This window comes from Gallinula chloropus (genome assembly GCF_964237585.1).
Source record: "Gallinula chloropus genome assembly, chromosome: 6".
Taxonomy (NCBI): Eukaryota; Metazoa; Chordata; class Aves; order Gruiformes; family Rallidae; genus Gallinula; species Gallinula chloropus.
Genome location: NC_140091.1, coordinates 7,522,354 through 7,545,156, shown reverse-complemented (window position 1 = coordinate 7,545,156; position 22,803 = coordinate 7,522,354). Strand labels below are relative to the sequence as shown.

Here is a 22,803-nt window from a genome sequence, read left to right as displayed (position 1 = left end):
GTACTTTGTAGGTGATAAATCTGAAGAAGCCCTTGTCCATATAATGCATTTATTCTTTAACTTCAGTAAATAGCCTTTTGGGTTCTGCCTTAACACAGGTAGTTGCCAGGGATGCCTTAATTCTCCAGTGATTCATCGCAGCTGGTCAAGGCATTTTGTGATGCTCTTTGTTGTTCTTTCTCCCACCTCTGTTTTGGGCTTCAATCTTTTAAATATTACTTTGTGCCAAAGGATGTAGAAACAACTTTTCAAATGAGTGTGTGTGGCACCTAACAGAAAGATCCAAATTCCATTCTAGTGTCTGGGTGTTACTGTAGAATTACTCAATTTTTTTTTCAATAGCAATGGAAGTATTCCTTTAGGTATTCGACCTTAAAGTGTGGTGGCAACCCCCAAAAAATACCATTTGGACAAATAGGAATGGAGAGAGTTTGGTAACTTTCGGGGACTCGTGTGCTGTTGAGAACTGGATTCACAGAATTGTAGAGGTTGGAAGGGAACTTCAGAGATCAAGTCCAACCCCCAAATACACATCTGCTTTCCGTGTGTTCCAGTCTTGTGCTCTGATGCGTACAGTAGTGATTTCATAAATTAATTCTAGCCAAAGCACGTCATAGCAGCACCTTACCGTGTTGTCTTCCAGTATGCTCGATGGTAGAGGTTGTATTTTCCAGCAGACACTACCTGGGTGTGAATCATGTACGTGCTGAATTTTGTGTTCCCATGAAAGACCACTGTTGTGCTGGACTTCATGCTGATTTTGTTTCTTCTGCAGTACAGACCATTTCTATGGGCGTGCTTTCCCTTTTAATTGCATTTCGTTCTCAGAACTGGCGGATTTTATCATTTAGTTCACTTTTGTTGAATGAAATGCTCCTGTGTAAATTTCAAGGTCCCTTTAAAATAAAAAAGTTAAGTGATTTTTAGATTTGTGTGTGTGAGGAAACAGCATAAAACAGTGCAAAATCCCCCCCTCCCTGCTTCTGCTTGATAGGCGTTGGGGGGGGGGGGGGGGGGGGGATTTTTGCTGTATATCACAATGAGCAGTTATTCCAAGGAAAATCTTAAAGATGGTTACTTGAATCTGTGTACACTGCCCACCTGGTGGTTATGGAGTGAACTGTTACTTTAAAGAATAGTTTAAACAACAGCCATGTTTGGGGCAGGCTAATCTTGCAAAGAGAGCAGTACATATAACAGGAGTCTACAGTGTGATAAGGGGAAAATTCAGCTCACTGACTAGATGTTTTAATGTGCGAACTCTAGGGAAATAACATATTGACTATTCTGTTGTGCGCAAGAAAATTGAAGAACCCTTTGCAGACAGAGGGCTTGCAAAGGATTCTTTCTGTTTCTCTTAACCAAAATCTGTGGCAAGATGTTTGAAATCAGCAGGACGCTTAATGCTGCTTTGTTAAATAATGAGGTAATATTTTGTCACTTTTTCTGGGCAGCATCTGTTTTTTCTCTTTTTTTTCCTATGTTTGTGAAGGATTCAGTTTAATCTTATGAAAGTGAGAGATTTAAAAAGAAAAATCATTCTTCGATTTATTTTTTCCTTTTGATGCTTTTGGAGAATTGGGTTGTCTTTTATTTGCGGTTTCAATCGGCTGCTGTTGCCTAGGACATTATGCCACGTAAGGCTTCTAAACTGCACAGAGTAGGTAGTTATTAACGCTGAATTGGCTTCTGGTATAGTCCATCTGGGCTCTGTATGAGAGAGCTTGCTAGCGGCTACTGATGCTAAGATACCCGCAACCTTTGGGATGTATGCGTGGTGGAGAGGGGCTCAGTGATATGAGATCACTTCTTTTAAGGGAAACTGTCATTAATGAGTCAAGAAACTGCTCATTTATGGTAAGGAGAGGGAGGGGGGGCTGGGAAACAACCCTGTGATTTCATTTTGATATTGGATTAGCTGTTTAAGACAAGTTTCTTTTTGTGGGGATGGAAGATTGCATTAAAAATATGCTTTGCTCAGGGGCTTGCTGGCTGATGCTGGAGAGACTGTATTGAGAATCTGATGTTTTACAAATGTGTCACAACCGTGATGCGGTGGTCAGTCCCTTACCCTGAAAGATAAATGGTACTATTGGAAACACGAGAGTAAGGTTGACTTTTTCAACAATAGGATTCTGCCTTTGTCTTTACAGAGAGGCCTCCGAGGATGTTTGAGCGTTTGTTTTAGTGATCCCCGGGAAAACTGCATGTGTGGGGTGCTTTTTGGGAAAGTGGTCAGTGTGAAGTGTACCTGGATTTATAGATGGATAAGATAGCTAATTTTTTTCTTAGAGGAGCAGCGTGCAATTACTGTTTCAGAAAAATGGCTGAATCTTTTGATATGCATAACGAATTTATGGTAACAAAGTAGGATGAAGTTGAAAAGACTTAAAAATAATTTCTTGATGCTTTCTTCGGTGTTATTAACCCCTGAAGAGACCTCAAGTAAAAATTTGCATTACAAATCTAACTTTAATATTCGATGTATATTTGCACGAGAATGTATGGTAATATACTAGCTCTGTAGCATTTTGATGCCTGTGTGTTCAGTCTAATAGGTCACTTAATATTTGAGTTCGGAAACCTCTTACGAGCTAGTGTAATCTTTGCTAGTTTTTACCAAGCTACAAATGTGCTCAAAAAGATGCATGGTGAGAGAAATCCTCTGCAGCCTTCTACATTGTTCTTACTTTAATTGAATTCACTGCATACTCCACAAATAGATTGTATAATGTCTTTTAAATGTAATTTTTTTTTCTCCTTTCTTGGTCTGCTTGTAGCTAGACTCTATAAGCTTACTGTATTTCATAGGTTTTCTTGGTGTGTTTAGTTTGTGTGTGTGTGTTAGAGCGTGTCTATGGTTTAGAGAAATTTTAAATGTACAGAATGTCAGCTCAGAGCTTAGCAGTCCGGAGGGCATATTTATACTTTTTTTTTTTAAAGCCAAACATAACAGATAGTAATTGTTCTAGAAGTTTACGTATTTTTGAGAATCTTTTTGGTGATTTGTAGCCAGGTTTTCTTTCTCCAGCAAAGAGAGAAGTGAGCTTATAACATGGCCCATCCCAGCTTTCTCCGGTTTTGACTCTTGTATTTAAAAAACGCTTGCAATGGTAACGGATCTTTAAAAAACATATTTGGCTGTTAAAATGAATGTGTGAATGATAAAATTGAACAATTCCTACTTGTGTTAATAGAGTAATACTCAGCTGCTTTAGTTGAGATGAATGTAAATTGAAGGTTAGTTGCAGTTCCAGGATGCCATGCCTTGCTACTTTAGCCAAGCACGCTTTAGGAAAATAAGTCCAAGCAAGCGCCAGAAATGAATGCTTCGAACTTGTGAGAATTTTTAATAAACTTGCCATGGTCAGGAGAGGGTAAAATATTGCTGTTTGGAAGTGAAGTTTTGTTAGTTTGTCAGTGGCAGTGAGCGGAGGATTAATGAGTGTGCATTGTTAAGTTAAGCACGTTCCTTTCTGAGCCTGGAGAAAAAAAAAAAATTCTTTGAAATGCCCAAAGTTTGCTGTCATTTTATTTCCTGTAGAGAGCTGAAGAATAATGAAGTGAGGTGGCGAAATAATTCTGACATACAGCTGTCGTTCAGGGGGAGCGCCCTGATAAATAGGTGTATGCTGCGCTTCAGCATCAAGTGACAGCAATATCAAATCCACTTCTAAAAATACGTAATTAAAAAAAAAACCAACCCCAAAACCCACCAAACCTTGCAGGGCCAAAGGAGGAGAAGATGGGTTGATAATTAAAATCAATAGTACCTGAAAATAAACGCAGCTCTAAATGCACGTTGAAGTGCTTTTGTTGTGCCTTTAAGCCTAGAGGCAGATCATTAAATATGCATTTCTCCGGAAAGCAACTGTCGAAAAAGATAAGGTGGTTAAAATACGCCAGACCTGAGAGCCAGGCGTGCAGGAGGTAAGAAGATGTAGGCACTGAAGCATGGCCGAGGTATGACATCGCTGCGGCCGAGGGCTCCTGCACCGGTGGGTTGGGAAGAGGTATAAAAAAAAAAGGGGGAAAAAAAAAAAATATACGGGGATGCGTGTTGTTTCTTCAACCGGGCCTTAATTACTAGACACAAGCAGCAGTTCAGAAATCTGGTCTCTGTTGTTGTAGAGGTCACCAAATCATTAACATTGTCAATCTGGCAGCGGCTAATTTCAATAGCACCTGATGTCGCAACGCCTCCCCGCGCGGCGGCGGCCAATCAGCGCCCGCCCGCCGCTGACAGATGGTCCCATAAATGGATGTCAAGGGGAGACGCCGCCAGCCAGTTCCAGCAGGGCTCCGCGCCGCTCCGCCCGCCGCCGGGGGCTGCCGCACGGGGACAGCGGTACCTGATTTTTTAAAAAAAAAAAGAGAAAAAAAAGCCAAAAAAAGAGAGAAAATAATAATATTTCTTTATTATTATTATTCTTATTCTCGCTGCACAAACGTCTAGCACTGTGCTTTGTGGATCTTCTAAAAAAATAATAATAAAAATAATTCCCTGAAACCTTTAGCAAATCTGTAGAAGAGTTGAAGCCTTTCAAGACCCAATATTTGCCATTAAGAATGGTTATGGTAGGTATTAGTAGATTTACAATCGGATTGTAGCGGGTTGATATAGAGGTAGATATAGAAGCTAACATACAGATTTTTCCCCGAATCTGCATCATTCTCAGTCTGTGTTTTCACATGAATTTAGTTTTCTGCTACTGATGTGTTTGTACATGATCTCTCCTTTTTTCCCCCCCTCCTCCCTTTCTCTCTCCTCCTGTCTCTCGCTCGCTTTCATATTTAATGTGTGCGTATCCTTTAATAAAGGATGTACTTTGTCGTTTTAAGGTAATTGCGATTTCTCTCAGAATAAAGAAAAAAGCTCATTTCTAATGCGAGGCTGGTATGTGGCTAACTGAAATGCAAAAGGAAGAAGAGGCTTTTTTTTTAAGGTGGGGAGGGGAGTTAATTTCCACATTGACATTTTGGAGATACAAATGCAGAGCAAAATCCTGGGGGGGGTTGGGGGGGGTTGGCGGTGGTGGAAAAAAAAGCCTCGAGATTGGTAATTTTCTTTTGGTGGACTGCGCAATAGGTATGGTAATTTTAAAAGAGGGTGATTTATATGAGCTTCAGTAAATGCTGCATATTGTATTTCAAAGAGTTTCCTGTCATGACCTCATAAAAAGAGGAGGAGGCTTGTATGTGTTGCAGCGCCTAGTATATGTCGATTTTGTTGCATCGTTGGGCAGCAGCGCTGTAAGAAGGAATGTCAGCTTTTACATAACGCTCTTTTTGCTTTTGACTCTGTGAGGGGCTGTAAGGGTCCATCTTTGTGATCACAGATGGAGTGGAATGGCTTGAAAATGGTAAGTGAACGGGGAGAGCCTGCTCGTGGGGTTTTGTCTTGCTTCTCGCGTGCCTCGCGGATTTCTTTTGTTCAGGGCGGTGGATTGTGAGTCATAAAATAAAATTAGAGAGCCTTGTTTATTTTTTTTTTTTGTGGGATATGTCTGCCTGTGTGTGTGTGTATATATCTATATATCTATTTAACGTATCTAACTGTGATGGCACTTCACGGCGTTTCCATTGAACGTTGCATTTCAGTCGAGCGAGGATGGTCTCTGCTGACAGTCACGGTGTCATTGTACCGCATGTGCCTGGCGGATCAGGCAGCCGATGATGCCTTTTAATCTCCGCTTGTATTACACCAGCCTTAAATACAAACCTAATAATCGCCTCTAAAATTCAGGTATTGCGTTTCCTATGGAGCTGCTAGTGCTGTAGAGGATGGATGGGGTGGATGGATGGATGGATGGACGGATGGATGGATGGATGGATGAAGGGTGTGTTTTTTGTGTCGGGGTGGGGGCTGGGGGGGAGCCGTGTTGTTTTGTGCTTTTTTAAATGCCGGGAGAAGTCAAAGCCATTTATGTGAAAAATAGTATTTCTATTTTTAGACTATATTCTCCTGGCAGAGGAGCCCGGACGCTCTCGTCTCGTCCCCCCTTTTGTGCTTTCCTTACAGATTGTGCAAAATGGCATGATCAAATACAACTGCCGGGGACTTTGGGCTGCGCCGAGCGGGGCGACCCGGGGTGGGGGCTGGGACCAAACCCGCACAATACCCATCCCTCCTGCCAGCCCCACGGGATGCTGGGGTGGGGGGGGAGGGGGGGATAGCGAGGGTCCCCCCCTTCGCTTAATTTAACGTTTTGCAGACTTTTGCCGCGGATATTTATTATAACCGGGGAAACAAAGCGACGGTCTTTTCCCATTCTTACAGGATTGTCTTTGTCTAGCTGCTTGTTTTGATGGGTGTAAAACAAATAAGATTAGACTGAGCAGCCGAACTGAAAGCGATAGCTGGGAGGAAAAGCCAATGAAAGGTTGCCGGGGAAACGAGCATAGGGGAAGCTGAGTGGGGGAGCAGGTGGCAATCATGTGGGAATACTGCAAACAGTGTAAAAAAAAAAAAAAAAACCCTAAAAAAAAAACCAGGGGCTACCTCGATTATCTCTGCTGTTCTTTGTGGCAGTCACAACTTTAATTATTCTTTATAAATAGGTGTTAATTACATTTCTGGCTCAGGCTTACAGTGATTTCTAGAAATCTGGTTTTAAGCATCTGTTCTTTCTCCTCTGCAAAAGAAGGTTATCTTTCTCCTCTTTTTTTTTTTTCTTTCCTTCCCCCTCCCTGCTGTGAAATTGTACGTGCAAAAAATTGCAAGGAATCCTGTGAGGCAGTATAAAAAAAATGTAAATTATATTGAATGAAGTTGACAGAGGTATAATAGTGAACTCCCACAGCTGATAGCTTCTGCAAATCATTTCTTAGAATTTTCCAGCAAATGTCCCTATGAGAACAGTAGGTAGAATGAATTTACCCTAAGCAGTGATTTTGTGTTAAGTGATATTGGTATTTTTACAAAATCAGATGGTTATATGGCAGAATAATCAGTTCAGGGGAGTTCACCATATCCTAGGGTTTATGTGCCGGGCAGAATTTAGAAAAATAACAAGATTGTTCTCCCTTTTCGTCTCCAGCCCCACCTTTAGCCACAGCATATTATCTATCTGCTGGAGTAATACCCACTTCCAATGTCAGACTCCTTGTGGCAACTTTACTTTTTAAGCTGCAGCTGAATATTTTGCTAATTCTGACAGTCTCTTCCTGTAGTGGCGAACAATAGTGGGAAATAGCAGAAGTGCATCTTGAAACAAGGCTATTGGTGCTAGAAGTGCTAAAAAAGCCTAGTAGATTAGTAAGTGATAGACGGTAGCGTAAAAGATAGAAAAATGTGGTTGCCCAGAAAATGCTCATCTATCACACATCAGGAGGCACAAGAGAAGCAAGGCAAGAATACAGAACACGCCTTTCTTTCTGTCTTCAGATTCTCAGATTATTTTTCTTTTTCACTTTTTTCCCTTTCTCTGGTGCAGGATTACTTCAAATGCAAGTTCTGGCAGGAATAGAAGAGCTTAGTTTAAATACGAATAAAAAGAAATGAAATCCCCCTTTTAATTTGCTTTGTTTTAAGTATTGCTTCTGCTGCAATCCTTTTTGTGAAGAAATAATTGAATGGCCCTCTGAAAACTGCACTGCTTTACAATGTAGGGGAGGGGGAGAATCTTGAGGGGGTGTGTGTGCGTGTGTAAAATTCTGTATTTTACAGGCTGTGCATGTGCAGAGATGTATTCTGACATGCATTGTAGTTGTACGTGAGAGTAAAATAATTTTTCTTCTGTCCAAAACAGTGATCCTGTGTTCTAAATCTGTTAACTTAGTCATGACAATAAATAAGGGTGCCTTTTATTATACACAGCTGCATTGTTTGCTTTAAGAGTCATCAGCTAGTAGTTACATTTTCATTTTCTGTTCAGTTTGGTGTTTCTACAAAGATTTTAAAATAATGTCATCCTTGTTTTATGGCGCACGTGTTCCTGCCCTGATCTTCCTCTTTTCTTTGTTTTAAGATTATATGAATGAATACAGCCTGCATGTACATAGTGGCATTTTCTTTTTGCATATAAAAGATGGCATTGTAGACCCTGGTATAGAAAAATAGCTTGTGAGTTAGTGAAATTTAATTTAGACTGCTGTGGATTTAAAAGAAAGATTAGAATGTTAAAACCTCTTTCAGTTCCGAGAAAAAGGGGGAGAAAATATCGTGTCTAAAAGACAACTACAGTTTTTTTTCAAAATAATTGTTGTTTTGGTGAGATACTAGTCAGAAAGGGTGGAATTTTTACAATTGGTTATTGATGCAAGGTGAATACCAGCCATCGGTTTAAAATCCTATCCCCATGTACTGTACTAATCAAGTTCCCATGTTAGATACAGGCATGCCTCTCCACTGTTGACTGGCTTGGTTGCCTCCTTTGCTTTCTTCCTCTTTATTAATTTTACCTTTTTGAGCTCTCAAAGTGAGCCTGAGCTGTTGTGACAAAGGATGGTTACAACGAGCTAGAAGGGGTATACTTAAAAATCCCATTTGAATGGGGTTGGAATAGTCTTCATCATCTTTATCTGGTCCTGTTAAATATTGTGACTCTATTGAAAGAAAATCCAGTTGCGTTAATCTTGTGTATCTTTAAATGTATTAATTTTTTTTGAAATAATATCTTTGTAGGTTACAGAGAATTTCTTTTCCTCAACCTTCCTACTTGATATGCTGGGAGTGTACTAATTAAATGCAGGTTATTTTCTGTGTGTAATTGTCATACTGTTGGTACATAACCTAGAGCCACTCCACACGCCGAGGTTTTTCTGAAGAAACAGTGTGATTGCGCCCTGTATTCCGGCAGGGGAATTCGCCCTTTTCTTGGGGAACTTGCACTTCCAAAATAATTCCAGCAAACACCCCAGGCAAGAAACAGGCAGTGGCAGAGAATATTATAGCAAGAGAGAGAGAGAGATGCAGATAACTTGACAGATCCACTTGTCTGTTTTGGCAATCTGTGTCCACTAGACAACTCATTTACATGCCTGGACACACTAAAATGTACATTTGTTTGTCTGTGGGACAGCTGACTGGATACACTCCGATGCACTGGCAATTGCTGCATTGCAGTATTTTTTTCAATGTCATTGGGGTTTTGGGGGAGAAGTGGGCGCAAACAGTCCTTTTGCGAGCGAGGCAATGTGAAAGAGCATGGTACCTCTCTAAAGGATAGGCCAGATTTTGCGAAATTTGCTAATCTGATGGAAAGTCACCCCTTCCCCATTGCACTCCTTTCCCTCTCCTGCTCTTTCTCTTTTTTCCTTTGCGAGTAGGATGGAGAAAGGATGGGTGTGCATGTATTTATGTGTATGTGTTCATGCAAGTGTTACCTTCCCTTCTTATCTGACTAGATCTTAAGGAAGATGCCGGGATTCGTATGGGAAGGGAAGGGGCGTTTGTGTGATGTATAATACTCTCCAGTTGTTTGTGTAAATGTCCAGTTACCAGCAGCGTAGGACTTCCTAGGAACTTCAAAAGCAAGGCACATTTTTCATTTTCTAAAGAAATTTGCCAAGTGGAGGGATATGTTTCAATCCCACAAGTACAACAGATTTAATCCTAACAGCAGTAGTTTAATGGGGACCAGTACCTCGCCTTTGATTTTGAGTATGTTTAACCATTTGTGGTACCATTAAAGTGAAGATGTTGGGGAAATGGATGTTGAGATAATGCAAAGTGAAGTTGTTGGAGAAATGAATATTCAAGGACTGTTTACTTGCTATTTCCCCTCAGATGATCAATCTTTATTTTCTAATAGAGTGGAATATTTTAGGTGCAGGGGGCTTTTTGTAGGTCAGTAGTTTTACAGCAAGAAGAAAGGAGGGAGAAAAGGTCTCAATGTGTCAGAGGCAGTAATTGTCTAAAATTAGCCATCTAGAAAAGGCAGGAAAGGCTTGGAGGAGAGAGAAGGAGGCACAAATACGTGAAACAGCACTGTGCTAGTCGGGGAGATAATGACTGATAAATTTGAACTGGTGCAGTGGTGTGATGCCCATTAATTTCTCAGAACCTTGACTTTGCAGGTTTGTTACTCTGTTGTTCACACCTTTAATTATAACCAGTTTTGGATGATAGCTTGGGGCGCTGAAGATGAGACCTTTTGTTTGTTGTTTACTTATTTAAGTATTCAGACCGAGTTTCCAATAGCATTGGAACATCAGTGTTAGAAATGAAATGCTTTCAGATGAGATTATAGTAAGACTGCAATTAATTTTTGCAGCTACCTAACATTGTCCTTACTCGTAGCATTTGCATTGTGTACACAAACTCATTGAGAATTTGCTCAGTAGAACCAGCGTTAGGTTGATCTTCATTTTTTTGTCACTGTAATCAGTTTCCTGTAACTGCTTTGGAGCTACTAATGCATTATCACTGCTTTAAGGCCCCCAAAAGTAGGGAGGAAACTGAAAGTCTAGTTTGTCTTGCTTATTGTTCTACCGTTGACTGTCTTACATTGAGGACTTTCACTTCAGTGAAAAAGAAAATTGTGAAAGTCAAGAAATGCTGCAAAACAGTGAAGAATTGTTGATTAAATGGGGTGGAAAGACAGAATGTTAAGGGGAAAATTGATAGCTAAACCTTTGCGCATCTTTGGAAATGGTTTAGTGGCACAGGAAAATACAAGCATGGCTTTGACAATATTTAGTCATGATGTATATAAAATTCTGTAGTACGCCTTTGTTGCTAAGGCACACGCAGTTGCATCAGCGATGCTGTTGTGATGGGAAATTAAATGTCCTTGAATTCTAGAAAGAGAGAAAAAGCCAGAAACTTATTTTCATTTATTGTATTATTTTGATATTAAATGTTTTTGTTGCTATAAAAGCGCTTATGGGCTATGGTTGGTATTGTTCCCAGTCTGGAGATGTGCGCCAGTACCCTTCAGAATCGGGGTGGTAGTGTACTTGATGGCTTTTGAGCAGTCAGAACTCCTGGAGGTAAAGGCGATACCGTAATGTATGTTTGTTTCAAAACAGACACAAATGGCTATGGGAGGTGGCTCTGTCATTTGCAGTGCTTCAAGAAGGTTCCATGCATAATGCGTCGCTGTCCACGTAAGTGACTTCTTTGGTGTTGGCAGAGGGCAGCGATGCCACTGGAGCTTTTCCAGTAGTGTAAGTCCTTCGGATCCAGCCGCTCCGTTGCGTACCCGGGTGCCTTTGCCGAGCCGTGGAAGGAGAACCAAACAGCTCCCTCTGGTTTTCGCTTTCTGAGAACACTTGGTGAGAACACCCTATCTGACCCTCCATGTAGAGACCAAAAGACTGCTGCTGGAGCAGGTAACTGCACTGTGCTGGGGCCCTGTGTGTTGGCCTATAATTGCATGCTTGTTTGGAGTAGCCAATTGTTTTTTGAGCACTGAGAAGTATTTACTCCTAGGTTGAGTGCTGTTGAAAAGCTTTTGTAGGGACATGAGGGGTGAAGGAAGCTTGTCCTTATTTTTCCTCTCCTTATGGATCTCTCGCTGTTGCATACTGGAAAACTAGCAAGGACAGCAATACTCATAATTTATAATTTCAGGTAGATCTGAGTCATGCTGTAACGCTATCTCTAATTGCCCAACAAGGACATGGAATTCCAGGAACTGCCTCTGTCCTGTTGTCTCTCCCAGTACAGATCAGTACTGTTGCCAGAAGTCTGTGTTTCTCTGTTGCTATTAAAAGCAGAACTGATATTGTGACTTTGAGAATCATTATTATTGTTAGACTTGCTTAAAAGATTCCACATTGGGTGTTGTTTTGGTACATGGATTAATTTAAACTCTTGATGTCTATTACCTGCTGAAGGTGGGGGGAAATCGACCTGTCCGTAGTAGTTCTGGTTTGAAGGGGTTGTAATAAACCACTTGGGCAGAATACTAATGGATGTTTTTGAGTGAAATGCCAACCCAGGGAGGAGGCCATGTCTTTTCTCAGTCCTCATAGGCTGACATGTAGACTGCCAGAGCCATCAGCAGTTTGATTGTGGATAATACACAAGTCACAACTCAGCAATATGTGATGCCCTGCGTTTAAGTCACCACACTGGTGAGGTTGTTCACACATTCTGCATTTGGGATAAGAGGTATTGGAGGTATTTAGGTTTTTTGCTTGATCAAAGGGTTTATAAATGTGACTGTTAATTGCTGTCCTTGTACTCATCTTCTGTGGGTCACCCTTGATCAGCGAATGGTGATCGGTGGCTTTTTGTTTTACTATCTGCAGAAGAACTTGTGGGCAAAGACTCATCCTGTTATTTCTGTAGAGCAGAAGGCACAGTCACGACACCATAGAAGTAATAATGCATGTAAACAAATGCTCCTTAAATAAAAATAGTTCCAGTACCATTCCCTGTATATCTTTGTTCCAAATGAAGTTACTGGCAGTAGATGAGTAGGGGGAAGTTGATTTTTAGCAGAAAGCATGAATGCTGGAAATTCTTCCTGATACGCGTGTGCCAGCTATGCTGTGGCAACGTTGCTGTCGATTCCCTTCCTGTGAGAGCAGCTGCTCAGGGAATTAATCTCTTCGCTTGATGCGGAGGGTCCTGAAAAATTCAACATGCAGCTACAGTGGTGACTGTGGCCATTTTTAGCGTGACCATTGATGGGAACTAGCACCACGATCTAGCACAGTAGCATATTGTTCCTTAGACTAACTGGGCCAGGACAAAATTACCATTTTCTGTATTTTGTGTGCTATGTGAGAGATTCCAGAGTGCACTTCAGAATTTGACATTGTGTTTGATAATTTATAGAGCACAGTTTATATTTAACTGTAGACACACTAATCCAGGAAAAAGAGTAGTTTATTTTTAGAAGCCTTTTTTATTGTCTGTGCCTGTCATTACCCAACTACTGAAAGAAGCGTTCACAAATCTAGATGCTTATTGGGGTAGAAATTGTTGAGTTTAATTTCCATCATTAGTCCTTGCTATATGCAAAAATGAACGTTATTTGTGTGGTGTTACTTGGTTACCAAGAACTCTGCAGCCATAGGTAGCCATTGCAGCCGCTGCGGGAGCCATGTTCTCCTCCAGCATTTCAACACCAGTCTGGACCAGGATGCCTGGGCTTAATGCCCCGGTGGTCAGGGATATGTAGGTGAGATACTAGTTTTAATAATGACATGATGTCACTTGTTCTCCTTGTTTAAGTGAAACACCTGGATGGAGTGGACGTAGCCCTAAGCTTCAGGTCTACTTAAGTTTGCTGAGGATTACAAGGGAAAGCAAGCCACTAAAAGGACAGTAACTGTCTATTTTGACTTTCTCACTATTGAAGTAAGCCGTTCTTGTGTGCTTAGGCTGTTAGAACACTTCTGCCTAGTAACCTGTAATAATGCTGCCACTTTTCTGGTTGCCTGTTGACATGTGAGCAAAATGTAATGGATGGGTTTTGAGCCAGGATGCTCTGTGTCATGTCCTGCCTGAGAGGGGCTGAGGTTGGCAGGGCTCCTGTTGGGTATGGTAGCAAGATGTGCTTTAACAAGGAGGATGTTCTCCGTGAGGGCTCCTTTTTTCTTTTTTTTTTTCTTCTTCTTTTTTTATAAGGATTTTTAATTTTTTGGTGTTCCGGGTATGTTCACTTATTTGAGTAAGGATTTGGTGAACTTGAACATGATTTCCTTTGGAAATTTCAGGAGACATCATAGTAATTTGGATAAGGAAGGTGTTTGATTTGGCCTCTGGCATGTTTCCCTTTCTTAATACAGAGATAATAGAGCTTACGTCCAGAATAAACCATTAGAATCAGTTAACCTGACCTGTGACAGGTACACGCATATGTACTTGGTATTTTGTCCTTTATTGATGAATAATATATTATTAATCTATGGTAATGGGTCATTGAGCTTAGCATAGATGCTTTTATGCATGAGATCGTTTGAATTTGAGTATTACTGAGATATTTATCCCATGCAGCGCATTAAAACTTACTCATTTAAGCCATTGTGTCAATACTTCCTTTGTGAGACTATCCGAATAAACAGCTGCCTTTGCCTACTAGGTCATTTCTGATCATTTTTCCACCAGAGGCTTTTCAAGACTTCAGCTTTTTCAATCTGTCAACTACCATTGCAGTGGTGATGGCCATATTACTTTAGAGTAATTAATTGTAACTTTGTCTACTGTAGGTATGTTCTGTAGCAAGAATGCCTGTGTTTCATGACAGATTATTTCCATCAGCAGTGTTAGTGTGGTACAGGGCTGTAGGCTTACAGCTGAATTGTAGAAAAGCTGAAAACTTACTGACTACTAATTCGGTTCGGTTTTGAGAAATAGGTGGTTACTTTGCAGCAAGCCAACATATCTAATGGAGATAGAAATGATGTTCAGCTAAGTCCTATTTTGGGGTCTGGCTGTTAAGACCTGCAAGCAGCAGTATCCATAGAGATGCTGTTGCCAGCAGTTGAGATGTACACATGTTGCTTAGTATTTCCTAATTGCATTTACCAGTGTGTCTTCATTAAGGTGCTGTTGAGGACAGAGCCTTAAAATAACATGGTTGTGGCATGTGTTTTGCTAAGCCATCTATTCCTGCATAGTATAAGCCCGTGTGCGTGAAAAATGTGTGGACAAGGTTTTCAGAAGAAGAACTTGACGTTTTAGGAGCTGAAATCCTGTTTTAGTGAACATTAATGAATCTTAAATCGCTTAAGGGCTACTGAATATTACAGCTTTTGTTTTTGGAACTTCTGTAGAAATAACAGCAGTGGGGGGTTGGATGTTCCTAGACTTCACGGAGAGCCTGCTCTGCCCTTGCTTTGCATTGCCTTCTGGTAAGTAGACATTTTTAGGTTTCAGTAGGGCTTGTAATGTAGCTTTCACTGTCTAAAACTCTCAGGTTGCAAATGATTCCAGATCATTTTCTTAAAGGGAAAAGCATAAAGTGGAATTGTGACAGGTCTACAGCAGCTGAAGACTTGCAGCTGTCTGCTGCTTACATGAACGTGTACGTACCCGTGGGAATCTGTGCGTCAGTACATAGTGCAACATACATATTCCCAAGTCAGTAATATAATTCAGTTATAGATTACTAATATGTAACTCAATAATATAGTCAGTAAACTAAACGAGTAGGTAGTGATTAGGAAACAAAGCTCTCAGCTAAAAATAACACTCAAAGTAACCAAAAATATAAAAAGACTTTCTCAAGTCTCCTCTGCTTTCATTTCAGCGTATTTGTGGGCTGTATGCCCTTTAGATTGAGGGTCTGTCTTGGGCGTTTGTCTCTAAATAGCAATAGAAGAGCATGGTAGTATCCAGGCTTTTGAGGAACCCTATGGAATCTTGAAGGGTTTGTCTTGTATACTTAATGTTTTTCTTTTTTTATCATCCTGCTAGCACAGGTTGTTAAATATGTTTTTTGTTAGTCGCTGAGTCTTTTTAGAGGGACGAGACAGTCCCTGGGAGACTTCTTCGCTTTGTGGTATCTGCCTAACAAAATGTAATTCATGGAGAAAAAGAGGATGTTTTGATCAAATTTTGTTTTGGAGCATCAGTCAAAGATGTCATCTTATTAATTTTTTTTTTCAGTCTCCTTTGGCTTGCATGTGCACCTTGAGAGAACAGGTAGTAGATCCAGATGAAAAGCTAGGAGGGGATAAGGAGTGATCCAGTATGAAGAAATAAATAAAGCCAGTGTAAAATTTTAGGTACAGAGTTGCCTGGTATGAATTTGGCAGGAGTTGGAGGGTGATTGAAGAGGAAATAAATGTTCCTTCAGAAGGCAGAGCCTGACCGCGTTGCCTTTGTTCAGGTTTAGAAACCATACAGACCTTGAGTGGAGGCGACCAGTGACCCCTGGGGATGCGGGTGGGCAGGAGCCATTGATGTCTGTGTCATAGCACAGAAGTAGGACATCTCCTTGCCACCAGCCTTTCAGGTCTATGGTATGTGGGACAAGGGGTTGTAAGGGGTTTTAACCTGAGCTGATTGTGTAACCTGGCCAACAGATCTGGGGTGCATCCATTTTCCTTGCTGGGTGTCGTCTTTGGTGGCTTTATTCAGAGCTGTGTTCCAGCGCAGTGTTTGAATGCAGCACAGTCAGGCTGTGTTCTTCATACGTACATGACTTGTAATGGCAGAAGTTATTACAAGCTAATTCTGGTGAAACCAGTCTAAAAAAAGAAGTCTGTTTTAGAGAAAAGGATAACCCTGATACGGGGTGATAGGAAACTTCTGTGACTGTCACCTGTTACACTAGTCGTCTTCGCTTACCTTTTGGCTAGTGCTGCTGAGCACATACAATACAGATTTTAAGTCTGGAGAATACTCAAGACTAGAGACAGAAACCTCTGAGGCTGGGAACAGTCATTGGAAATTAAGCCCAGTAGAAGTTCATAAAGAACCTCAAATGCAGTGAGTTGAGGTAATGATAAAAGCAGAATATAGTTACAGCTCTGGAATAATGGGTTTTGTCCTTGCAAATGTGTGGTCATGCAAGTGTCTGTCGTGCTTCCCAGAAATCAGCGTGTGGAGTGCTTGTCCATGCGTCTGCTCCCTAGTTCTCTGGTTCCTCTGGGCTTTGGAGAGGGCCATACATATACTGATTGTAGTTTTCCAGTTTCTTATCCCTGGAGTACCTACAGGAAGGCTAAGGGACTGTATGTGATACAGCGCCTTTTGTTATAGTCTTGTGTGTGGTTATTGAGACAAAGTTCTCTGTGGCTTCCTCCACTGATTCCTTAGCAATGGCTGATGTTGAACTGGTGGTCAGTTATTTTAGGATCCCTTTTACCCCTCCCATTCCCTTTGTACTTGAAATTAAATGCAAAACAGTAGAGCCCATGCTTCATGGGAACAGGAGACAGATTTATCTGAAACTCTCAGAGGAAAAAAAAGAGATTTGGTGAATCACAATGCTGGTTGGTTTTCTGAAAAAGCCCTTACCAGTGTGACCTTATCGGTGGGACAGGTTTGAGGATACGGTGTTGTGTTATGGAGCTGTCACAGCTTACTGTGGAACTTCAGCCGTCTGCCTAGCTACTAACCTCTGGCTTGTTGGGGTTTTTTCCCTTCTGCAAAACTAGGAATAAAAAGAACAGGTTTTGGCTTTCTGTTTTGTTGCTGTGTTGGTACAGCAGCAGTCCCTGCCCTTACTACCCATTTGTACAGGATCTAGCACAACTTGGTGCTGGTACCAGTTATGTCCTTCAGGCACTGCTGTGATAAGTAATATTGCCAGTAAACTGCATTCGTTTCACTGCAGATTGGGGACAGAGTATGTTGTTTCAGCATAGTTACGAAAAAGCCTGTAATGGACTAGATCAGGGTAAACTTAGCTATTAAAGAAAATAGTTTTCTCCTTTATTGGAACTGAAGCTTGCCTCTTATGATGAATGCATTTGTTGTCTTCTCCATTTGGATTATTTGTGTGCTCTGTGCAATTATTGCGGCACCTGTAAATGTGAACTTGCTGAAAACGTTTGAATGTCATTTCAACCTGAGTGCTGTGCACTCAGGAGCAGAGGTTTTTGTAAGAAGACTGTATCCCTGTCACAAGAGCCCAAGACTGCTAGTTTTCTGAGGTGAGACTTTCAACTATATATTTAAAATATTTGATATGACTTCTACTCGAAGGAAGGTAAATATGGAGAATGTAAAAATGCATACAAGTGGGGAGTGTGTCAAAGTATGGAGGCTTAGATAATGATTTGTTTCTGAGAGATTGGATTTGCCTCCAGGCAGATTTACTCAAAAGCTTCATTTTCCTCCTTTATTTCATGTTCATGATGTATTTATTAGGTAAATAATAGCAAAGTCTAGTTGTGCAGTACATCAGCTTTAATAACAATGTAATTGACAGTGAAATTTGACAGTTGTGTTACAGAGAAGAAGTTCTGTACTGGAGCTGCAGAGAGCATCATTTGCCTCTAAGGTCACTATGCAACCTGTGAGATTCAGATGCACCTACTCTTCCCTCTGGCTGGAGTTGTGGTTGTGAACCAATAAATAATTTATAAAAAAACAAATAGCGATTTTTAACACTCCTATGGGAGGAAAACACGATGTGTCCTGAAGATTTTATGCTCTGGTGTCTGTCTCATCCTGCAGAAATGTAGAGATGTGATTAATCTCCCAGCAGCAAATAGCAGTGGCTGCATCTGAAGGTGGGGTGAGGCCATGCAGCTGCTGCTCCAGGGCTGAGGGACCTGCTCTTAAATGCATCTCTGTGTTCTGCTCCATGCCTGTGGACCGACCTTCTGGCTTTGGCATGGCTAATCAGCCCCATAAAGCTCAGCAGATGGGAGGGCGAGGGATGGATCAGGCAGGGTCTGTAAATTGGGCTTTTCTCGTTTCCAGAAAAGCTCTTGTGGGACTGAGCCCCCCATTCAAAAAAAGCAGATATGCTGGGAGCTCAAGCCCGATTCTCATTATAGAAGGAAAACCTTTGTGAATCTAAGAGGTTTTGTTTGTTTCTCCTTTTGTCATCGTTCAGGAGATGGCTGTGGGACCTCTGCCATGGCACCATTTGTTTTCACTTGTAAAAGCAAACAACTTGTGATGCTAATTAAAGAGCTTTTTTAGATAAAGTAGGAGCTTTGCATTATTTATCTAAATTCTTTTTTATGGGAGAATGTTCTGAGTTTGTTCATTAATGAACACTTAGAAATAATATAAAATTAGACCTCATGAATTCTGCATGAGGTGTAATTTACCATGATCATTTTTCTTGGCATTTAGGTGCTGTGAACAGTTCATTATTCATAGATAACTTTTTTTGACTTCAGAGTCCTCAAAATAGATACATGTCTGCATGAATTCTCTATGGCTTTTAGGTTTTTTTCAATTTTGATTTTTAGGAAAAGATTGCTTGTGATATGTTTAAAAAACACTTTAGTCCCTAAAAATAACACTTAAGATTTGTAATTGTTACTGTGTTTTTTCATACATATCAGATTAATTTGTTTATTGTGGAATATGGGCAGCGGAGTATCCATAATACAGGCAGTAAGAATGGGCACTAATTATTTGCTAACTACAAGCTCCTTTCAGTGTGCATATGTGACAGTCTTCCAGCTTAACATGTGAACGTTCTTGTAGGCTACTAAGAAAATTTTGTAAATATAAGTTAAATAGAAAATTATATTATTGAGCCATTGGCTATTGTTTATGCATGCAGTAGGGAGATAAGGCTGTCTTAATCAGTCTGTGGGTAGTTCTCCAAATGATTCATTAACTGTGCTTTGTAATGGTAGATGGATGTCACATATTTACTGTAATAACTGAAGATTATTGTCAGTTATTCCCGCTTGTTTAAGCATTGTTATAGTTGTGTTTATACATACAGGTATTCTTTGCATTATTGTTGGCACAAATATTTCAGCAGGAATAAATTAAAATTAATTGAATTAATTGCAAAAATTATACAAAGATATGACAGAGAAGTATTTCTGAAACATTGTAATGTAGGAGCTGCTATAATAGGTGTTTGCTGAGATTTTGTAGGAGGGGTTATACCAAGCTTTTTGGTAAGCAGTGTTTTGCAAAACACTGGCAAAGCTTATGCTGTCTTCCCCAGCAGCAAAGCATTTCTTTGTGAAATCTGTCAAACTAAAATACCTCATACTCTGCTGATACATTATCATACTGAGAAAAGTAGTACACCAAGAAGTCATTTTTAAAAGCAGCAGTCTGAAATACATCCAGAATTTGAAATATGGGTTGCCTTTAACTTAGAAAATTGCAGTCTTGAAATCCTGTCACAGATAGTATTTTTTTCAATGTTATAAAGATAGAATATTCAAATTATCAGTGGCTAAATTATCAATGTCTATCAACAGTATAATTGAAGACTAAATCGCAGTTACTGTTATCCTGTGTATAGAACATGGTGTTGCAGTACAGAGAGTCTGGCAGGACTCCTTTTTTTATTGCAAAAAAAAAAAATCCCTCTCTGAAGCAAAATACCTCTTTATATACCAGTATCCTGTGAATGTCATCACACATGACGTTTGTACTGTAATATTTCAGGACCAGTAGTAGCTCCTTAAATTGGGTCAGAGAAGGTCTACAAAAGCATAAAGATGCTGCTAATTTTAAGTGGCATGTATAGGGGGTGAAATATTAATCGTTAAGGGATAAGGGTGTATCTTGTTTAAAAAATACTAGCTTGGGGCTCAGTCACTGTTAGATCTTCTGCATTTATTTTGCATGTATCCAAATAAGCCCTCGATGAGTTAGTTACAGCCATCTTTCACGTAGAATTGAATTGCAGCCCAATACTTCTTGTGGTTAAAAATAATAATTACCAGTAAATAAATCCTAATGAAAGTTAACTCTGTGCCCAGGAAACTAGAGTATCTATTTTAAAAATGCCTGTATTGAATTAGAAATCTGAATCTTAGTGTTCTGGATAAAGAGGGAAGAAAAAAAAAAAAAAGGCAAATGGCACATTGAAATCTATTCTTTGAATAAATAATGTTTCTCTTATGTAATGTGCTGACTGACGCGGGATCAACAGCTTCTCAGTGGTAAAAACGGTCGATGACAATAAACGCCCCAGCGCGTGCACACCTAACTCCTGGCAGTGGATGTGAGGTTCAGATGTGTAGGAGAAAGGACAGGATGTTTGCACAGGAGAGCTGGGACGCACCTTTGTGTTGCCATTAATAATTTAAGTCTCTGCCAATGATGTGAATCAGTCTGTACATTTAAAATAAGTATTGCTCTGTTCTGCCCATATAAGAACTTTGAAAGGAAGCTCTGGTACATAACTGCTTTTGTACAGAAATCACTCTGTAAATGGAGGGTTAAAATCCTGCTGCAAAAAAACCTGCTTCTGGAATACTTCATCAGAAATAGTTTTTACAGTTCCTTCAGCATTTCTTTCTATCCATTTTCCTAAGTTTTTATATAGCAAATTGGTTTTCAGTAACCTACAACTTTGCAATAGTTGGAAGGGCCAGTAAGTGCCTTGATTTTTCCTTTCTACTATTGGAAAATCAGGAAATCCTAATTGGAGTTAAGTGAGAGCAACTAGGAAGAAAACCTGGCACGCAACATCAGTTCATTTCAAGATATTTTGAAGTATTGTGTGAGGAAACTTACTTCTTAAGAACAGACTTTTGCAGAATAGGTTTCTCTTAATGTTCAGAGTGTGTTAAATATCCAAATTAAATTCTGAGGGGTATTTTGCTTGGTATGGAAGGTAAGCACGATGAAAGTGTAATTAAAGAGTTTGCAGAGTGCTTAAGTGGGACACCAGCCAGTTTCAAATTTTGTTTTCTTTCACAGATTTTAAAAGATCCAGGGTTATTGTTTATCACAGGGAACTATAGATAGCTTTTGTGTCTGTTGCTAATAATAGATGATGTGCCTTCCTCAGTGCATTGTGCTGAAGTCCTGCTTCTGCTGTAACCGAAACCAGCGGTGTGGGGTTCCAGGGGACTTTGGGGGTGCAGGATCAGTCAGTAAAATTGCAGTTCATGTTTTGAGCCTTTCATACTGAAAAGAATATGGTTAGATGATGTGAAAGCACACAGGTAGTCACACCAGCTGCTTCACTCATCTTCTATGTGTTAATGTCAGAGCTGGAATATTTTCCCCCCAATTTAGTCATCTTGATGCAGATACAGCATATGTGTGAGCACTGTGCTCAGCTGAAGGGGGTAGCATTGGGGTGCAAAACCCCAGCCCAGCAGCAGGCTGCCGGCCAAGCTCTGGATTGGTGTTGGTGCTTGCTATGGGGTTCTGGGGATGTGGAGATCAGTGGTGATCCTCCAGCTGAAATCCCAAACTAAACAGATTTAGCAGCATCTGAAGCATTTAGTAGTACATGTGGGAGAATACATCTATGAAATCAGATAGAAAAAGGGAGGTATGGCTGATAGCTGATAAACAGCAGAGTCCCAAAGGGGCATACGGGGCTGGTACAGCTTGGTGGAGGATGGTGGCAGTGCTTGGTACCTCGTGGCTGGTGCAACTGGCATGAGGGCTCTGGTTTAGATGTGACAATTTCTTAAAAGAAGTTGCCATTATTGTGAAGGCTTAGTCTCAAAATTACTTCATGTGCTTTGAGGCCTTTCTGTTAGCACAGTGTGGCAAGGCATCTCTTTTATTTAAAATTTGTTAAACCAAGTAGCTATTTCTGGGTTTGACAGTTAAAAAAAATGGTAATTCAGAGCTTGCTTCCATTGATTAAAAGAGGGTTATTTCCTAGATGAGGCATTAAACTAACACTGAAGAATTTCAGTTAGAAAATAAGTTGTATTTTGTGCAGTTATCTTTAGAATAGACACACCTTTTTCATGTGTGTGTCTGTCCCCCACCATCCTCCTGAATTACAAGCCTAATTTGTCACAATGTGTACCTCCCTGGATTAAAAAAGTAGCAAATTAAGTCTTCAGTAATTATAATAATTACAGGATGGGATGAGCACAAGGTTTAGAGTGTGGTGTCTCAGTCCTCAGTTCTCTTCCACCTGTCCCTGCGTCTCACCCAGGGCAGCAGTTGACTTTACTAGTCTTGGTGGAGGGAGTCTGAGCCCGTTGAAGGGATGTGCTTTGATAAGAGATACCAGTGAAGCTGCACGTGGCAAACTTCAAACCAGGCAGCAACAGCCACTATTTGCATTGCTTTAAATTAGTCCAATCTGAGCTTGAGATGATGTTTTTTGCTGTCACCGGTGCTGACAAGGGAAGGGTGGGCTGGAAGCCATAGTGGAGGCAAATACCTGTGTAGAAGAAGCTTGAAGTACCCGGGTTTTTCTGCTTCCTTGCTCTGCCTGTGCAGTTCTGGGATCAAAACCTGCATTCTTCAGTCCTCAGCCTGCAGATAAACACGCAGGCAGCTTCACTCACGTGACCAGTGGCACTGGTGACAAT

The 22,803-nt window shown here is 40.5% G+C and overlaps 1 protein-coding gene across 2 annotated transcripts in view; it reads left to right on the top strand.

Annotated features, from left to right (window-relative positions):
• Positions 1 to 1,740: 1,740 nt before the first annotated feature.
• The window catches only part of ELAVL4 (ELAV like RNA binding protein 4), a gene marked incomplete at both ends in the record, with an annotated part of 61,688 nt that continues 40,625 nt past the window's right edge, over positions 1,741 to 22,803 (top strand). For both annotated transcript variants that reach the window (XM_084266337.1, XM_084266336.1), the window contains one exon: positions 1,741 to 1,857. In XM_084266337.1, the coding sequence (XP_084122463.1) occupies positions 1,741 to 1,857 (117 nt within the window). The remainder of the gene's footprint in view (positions 1,858 to 22,803) is intronic.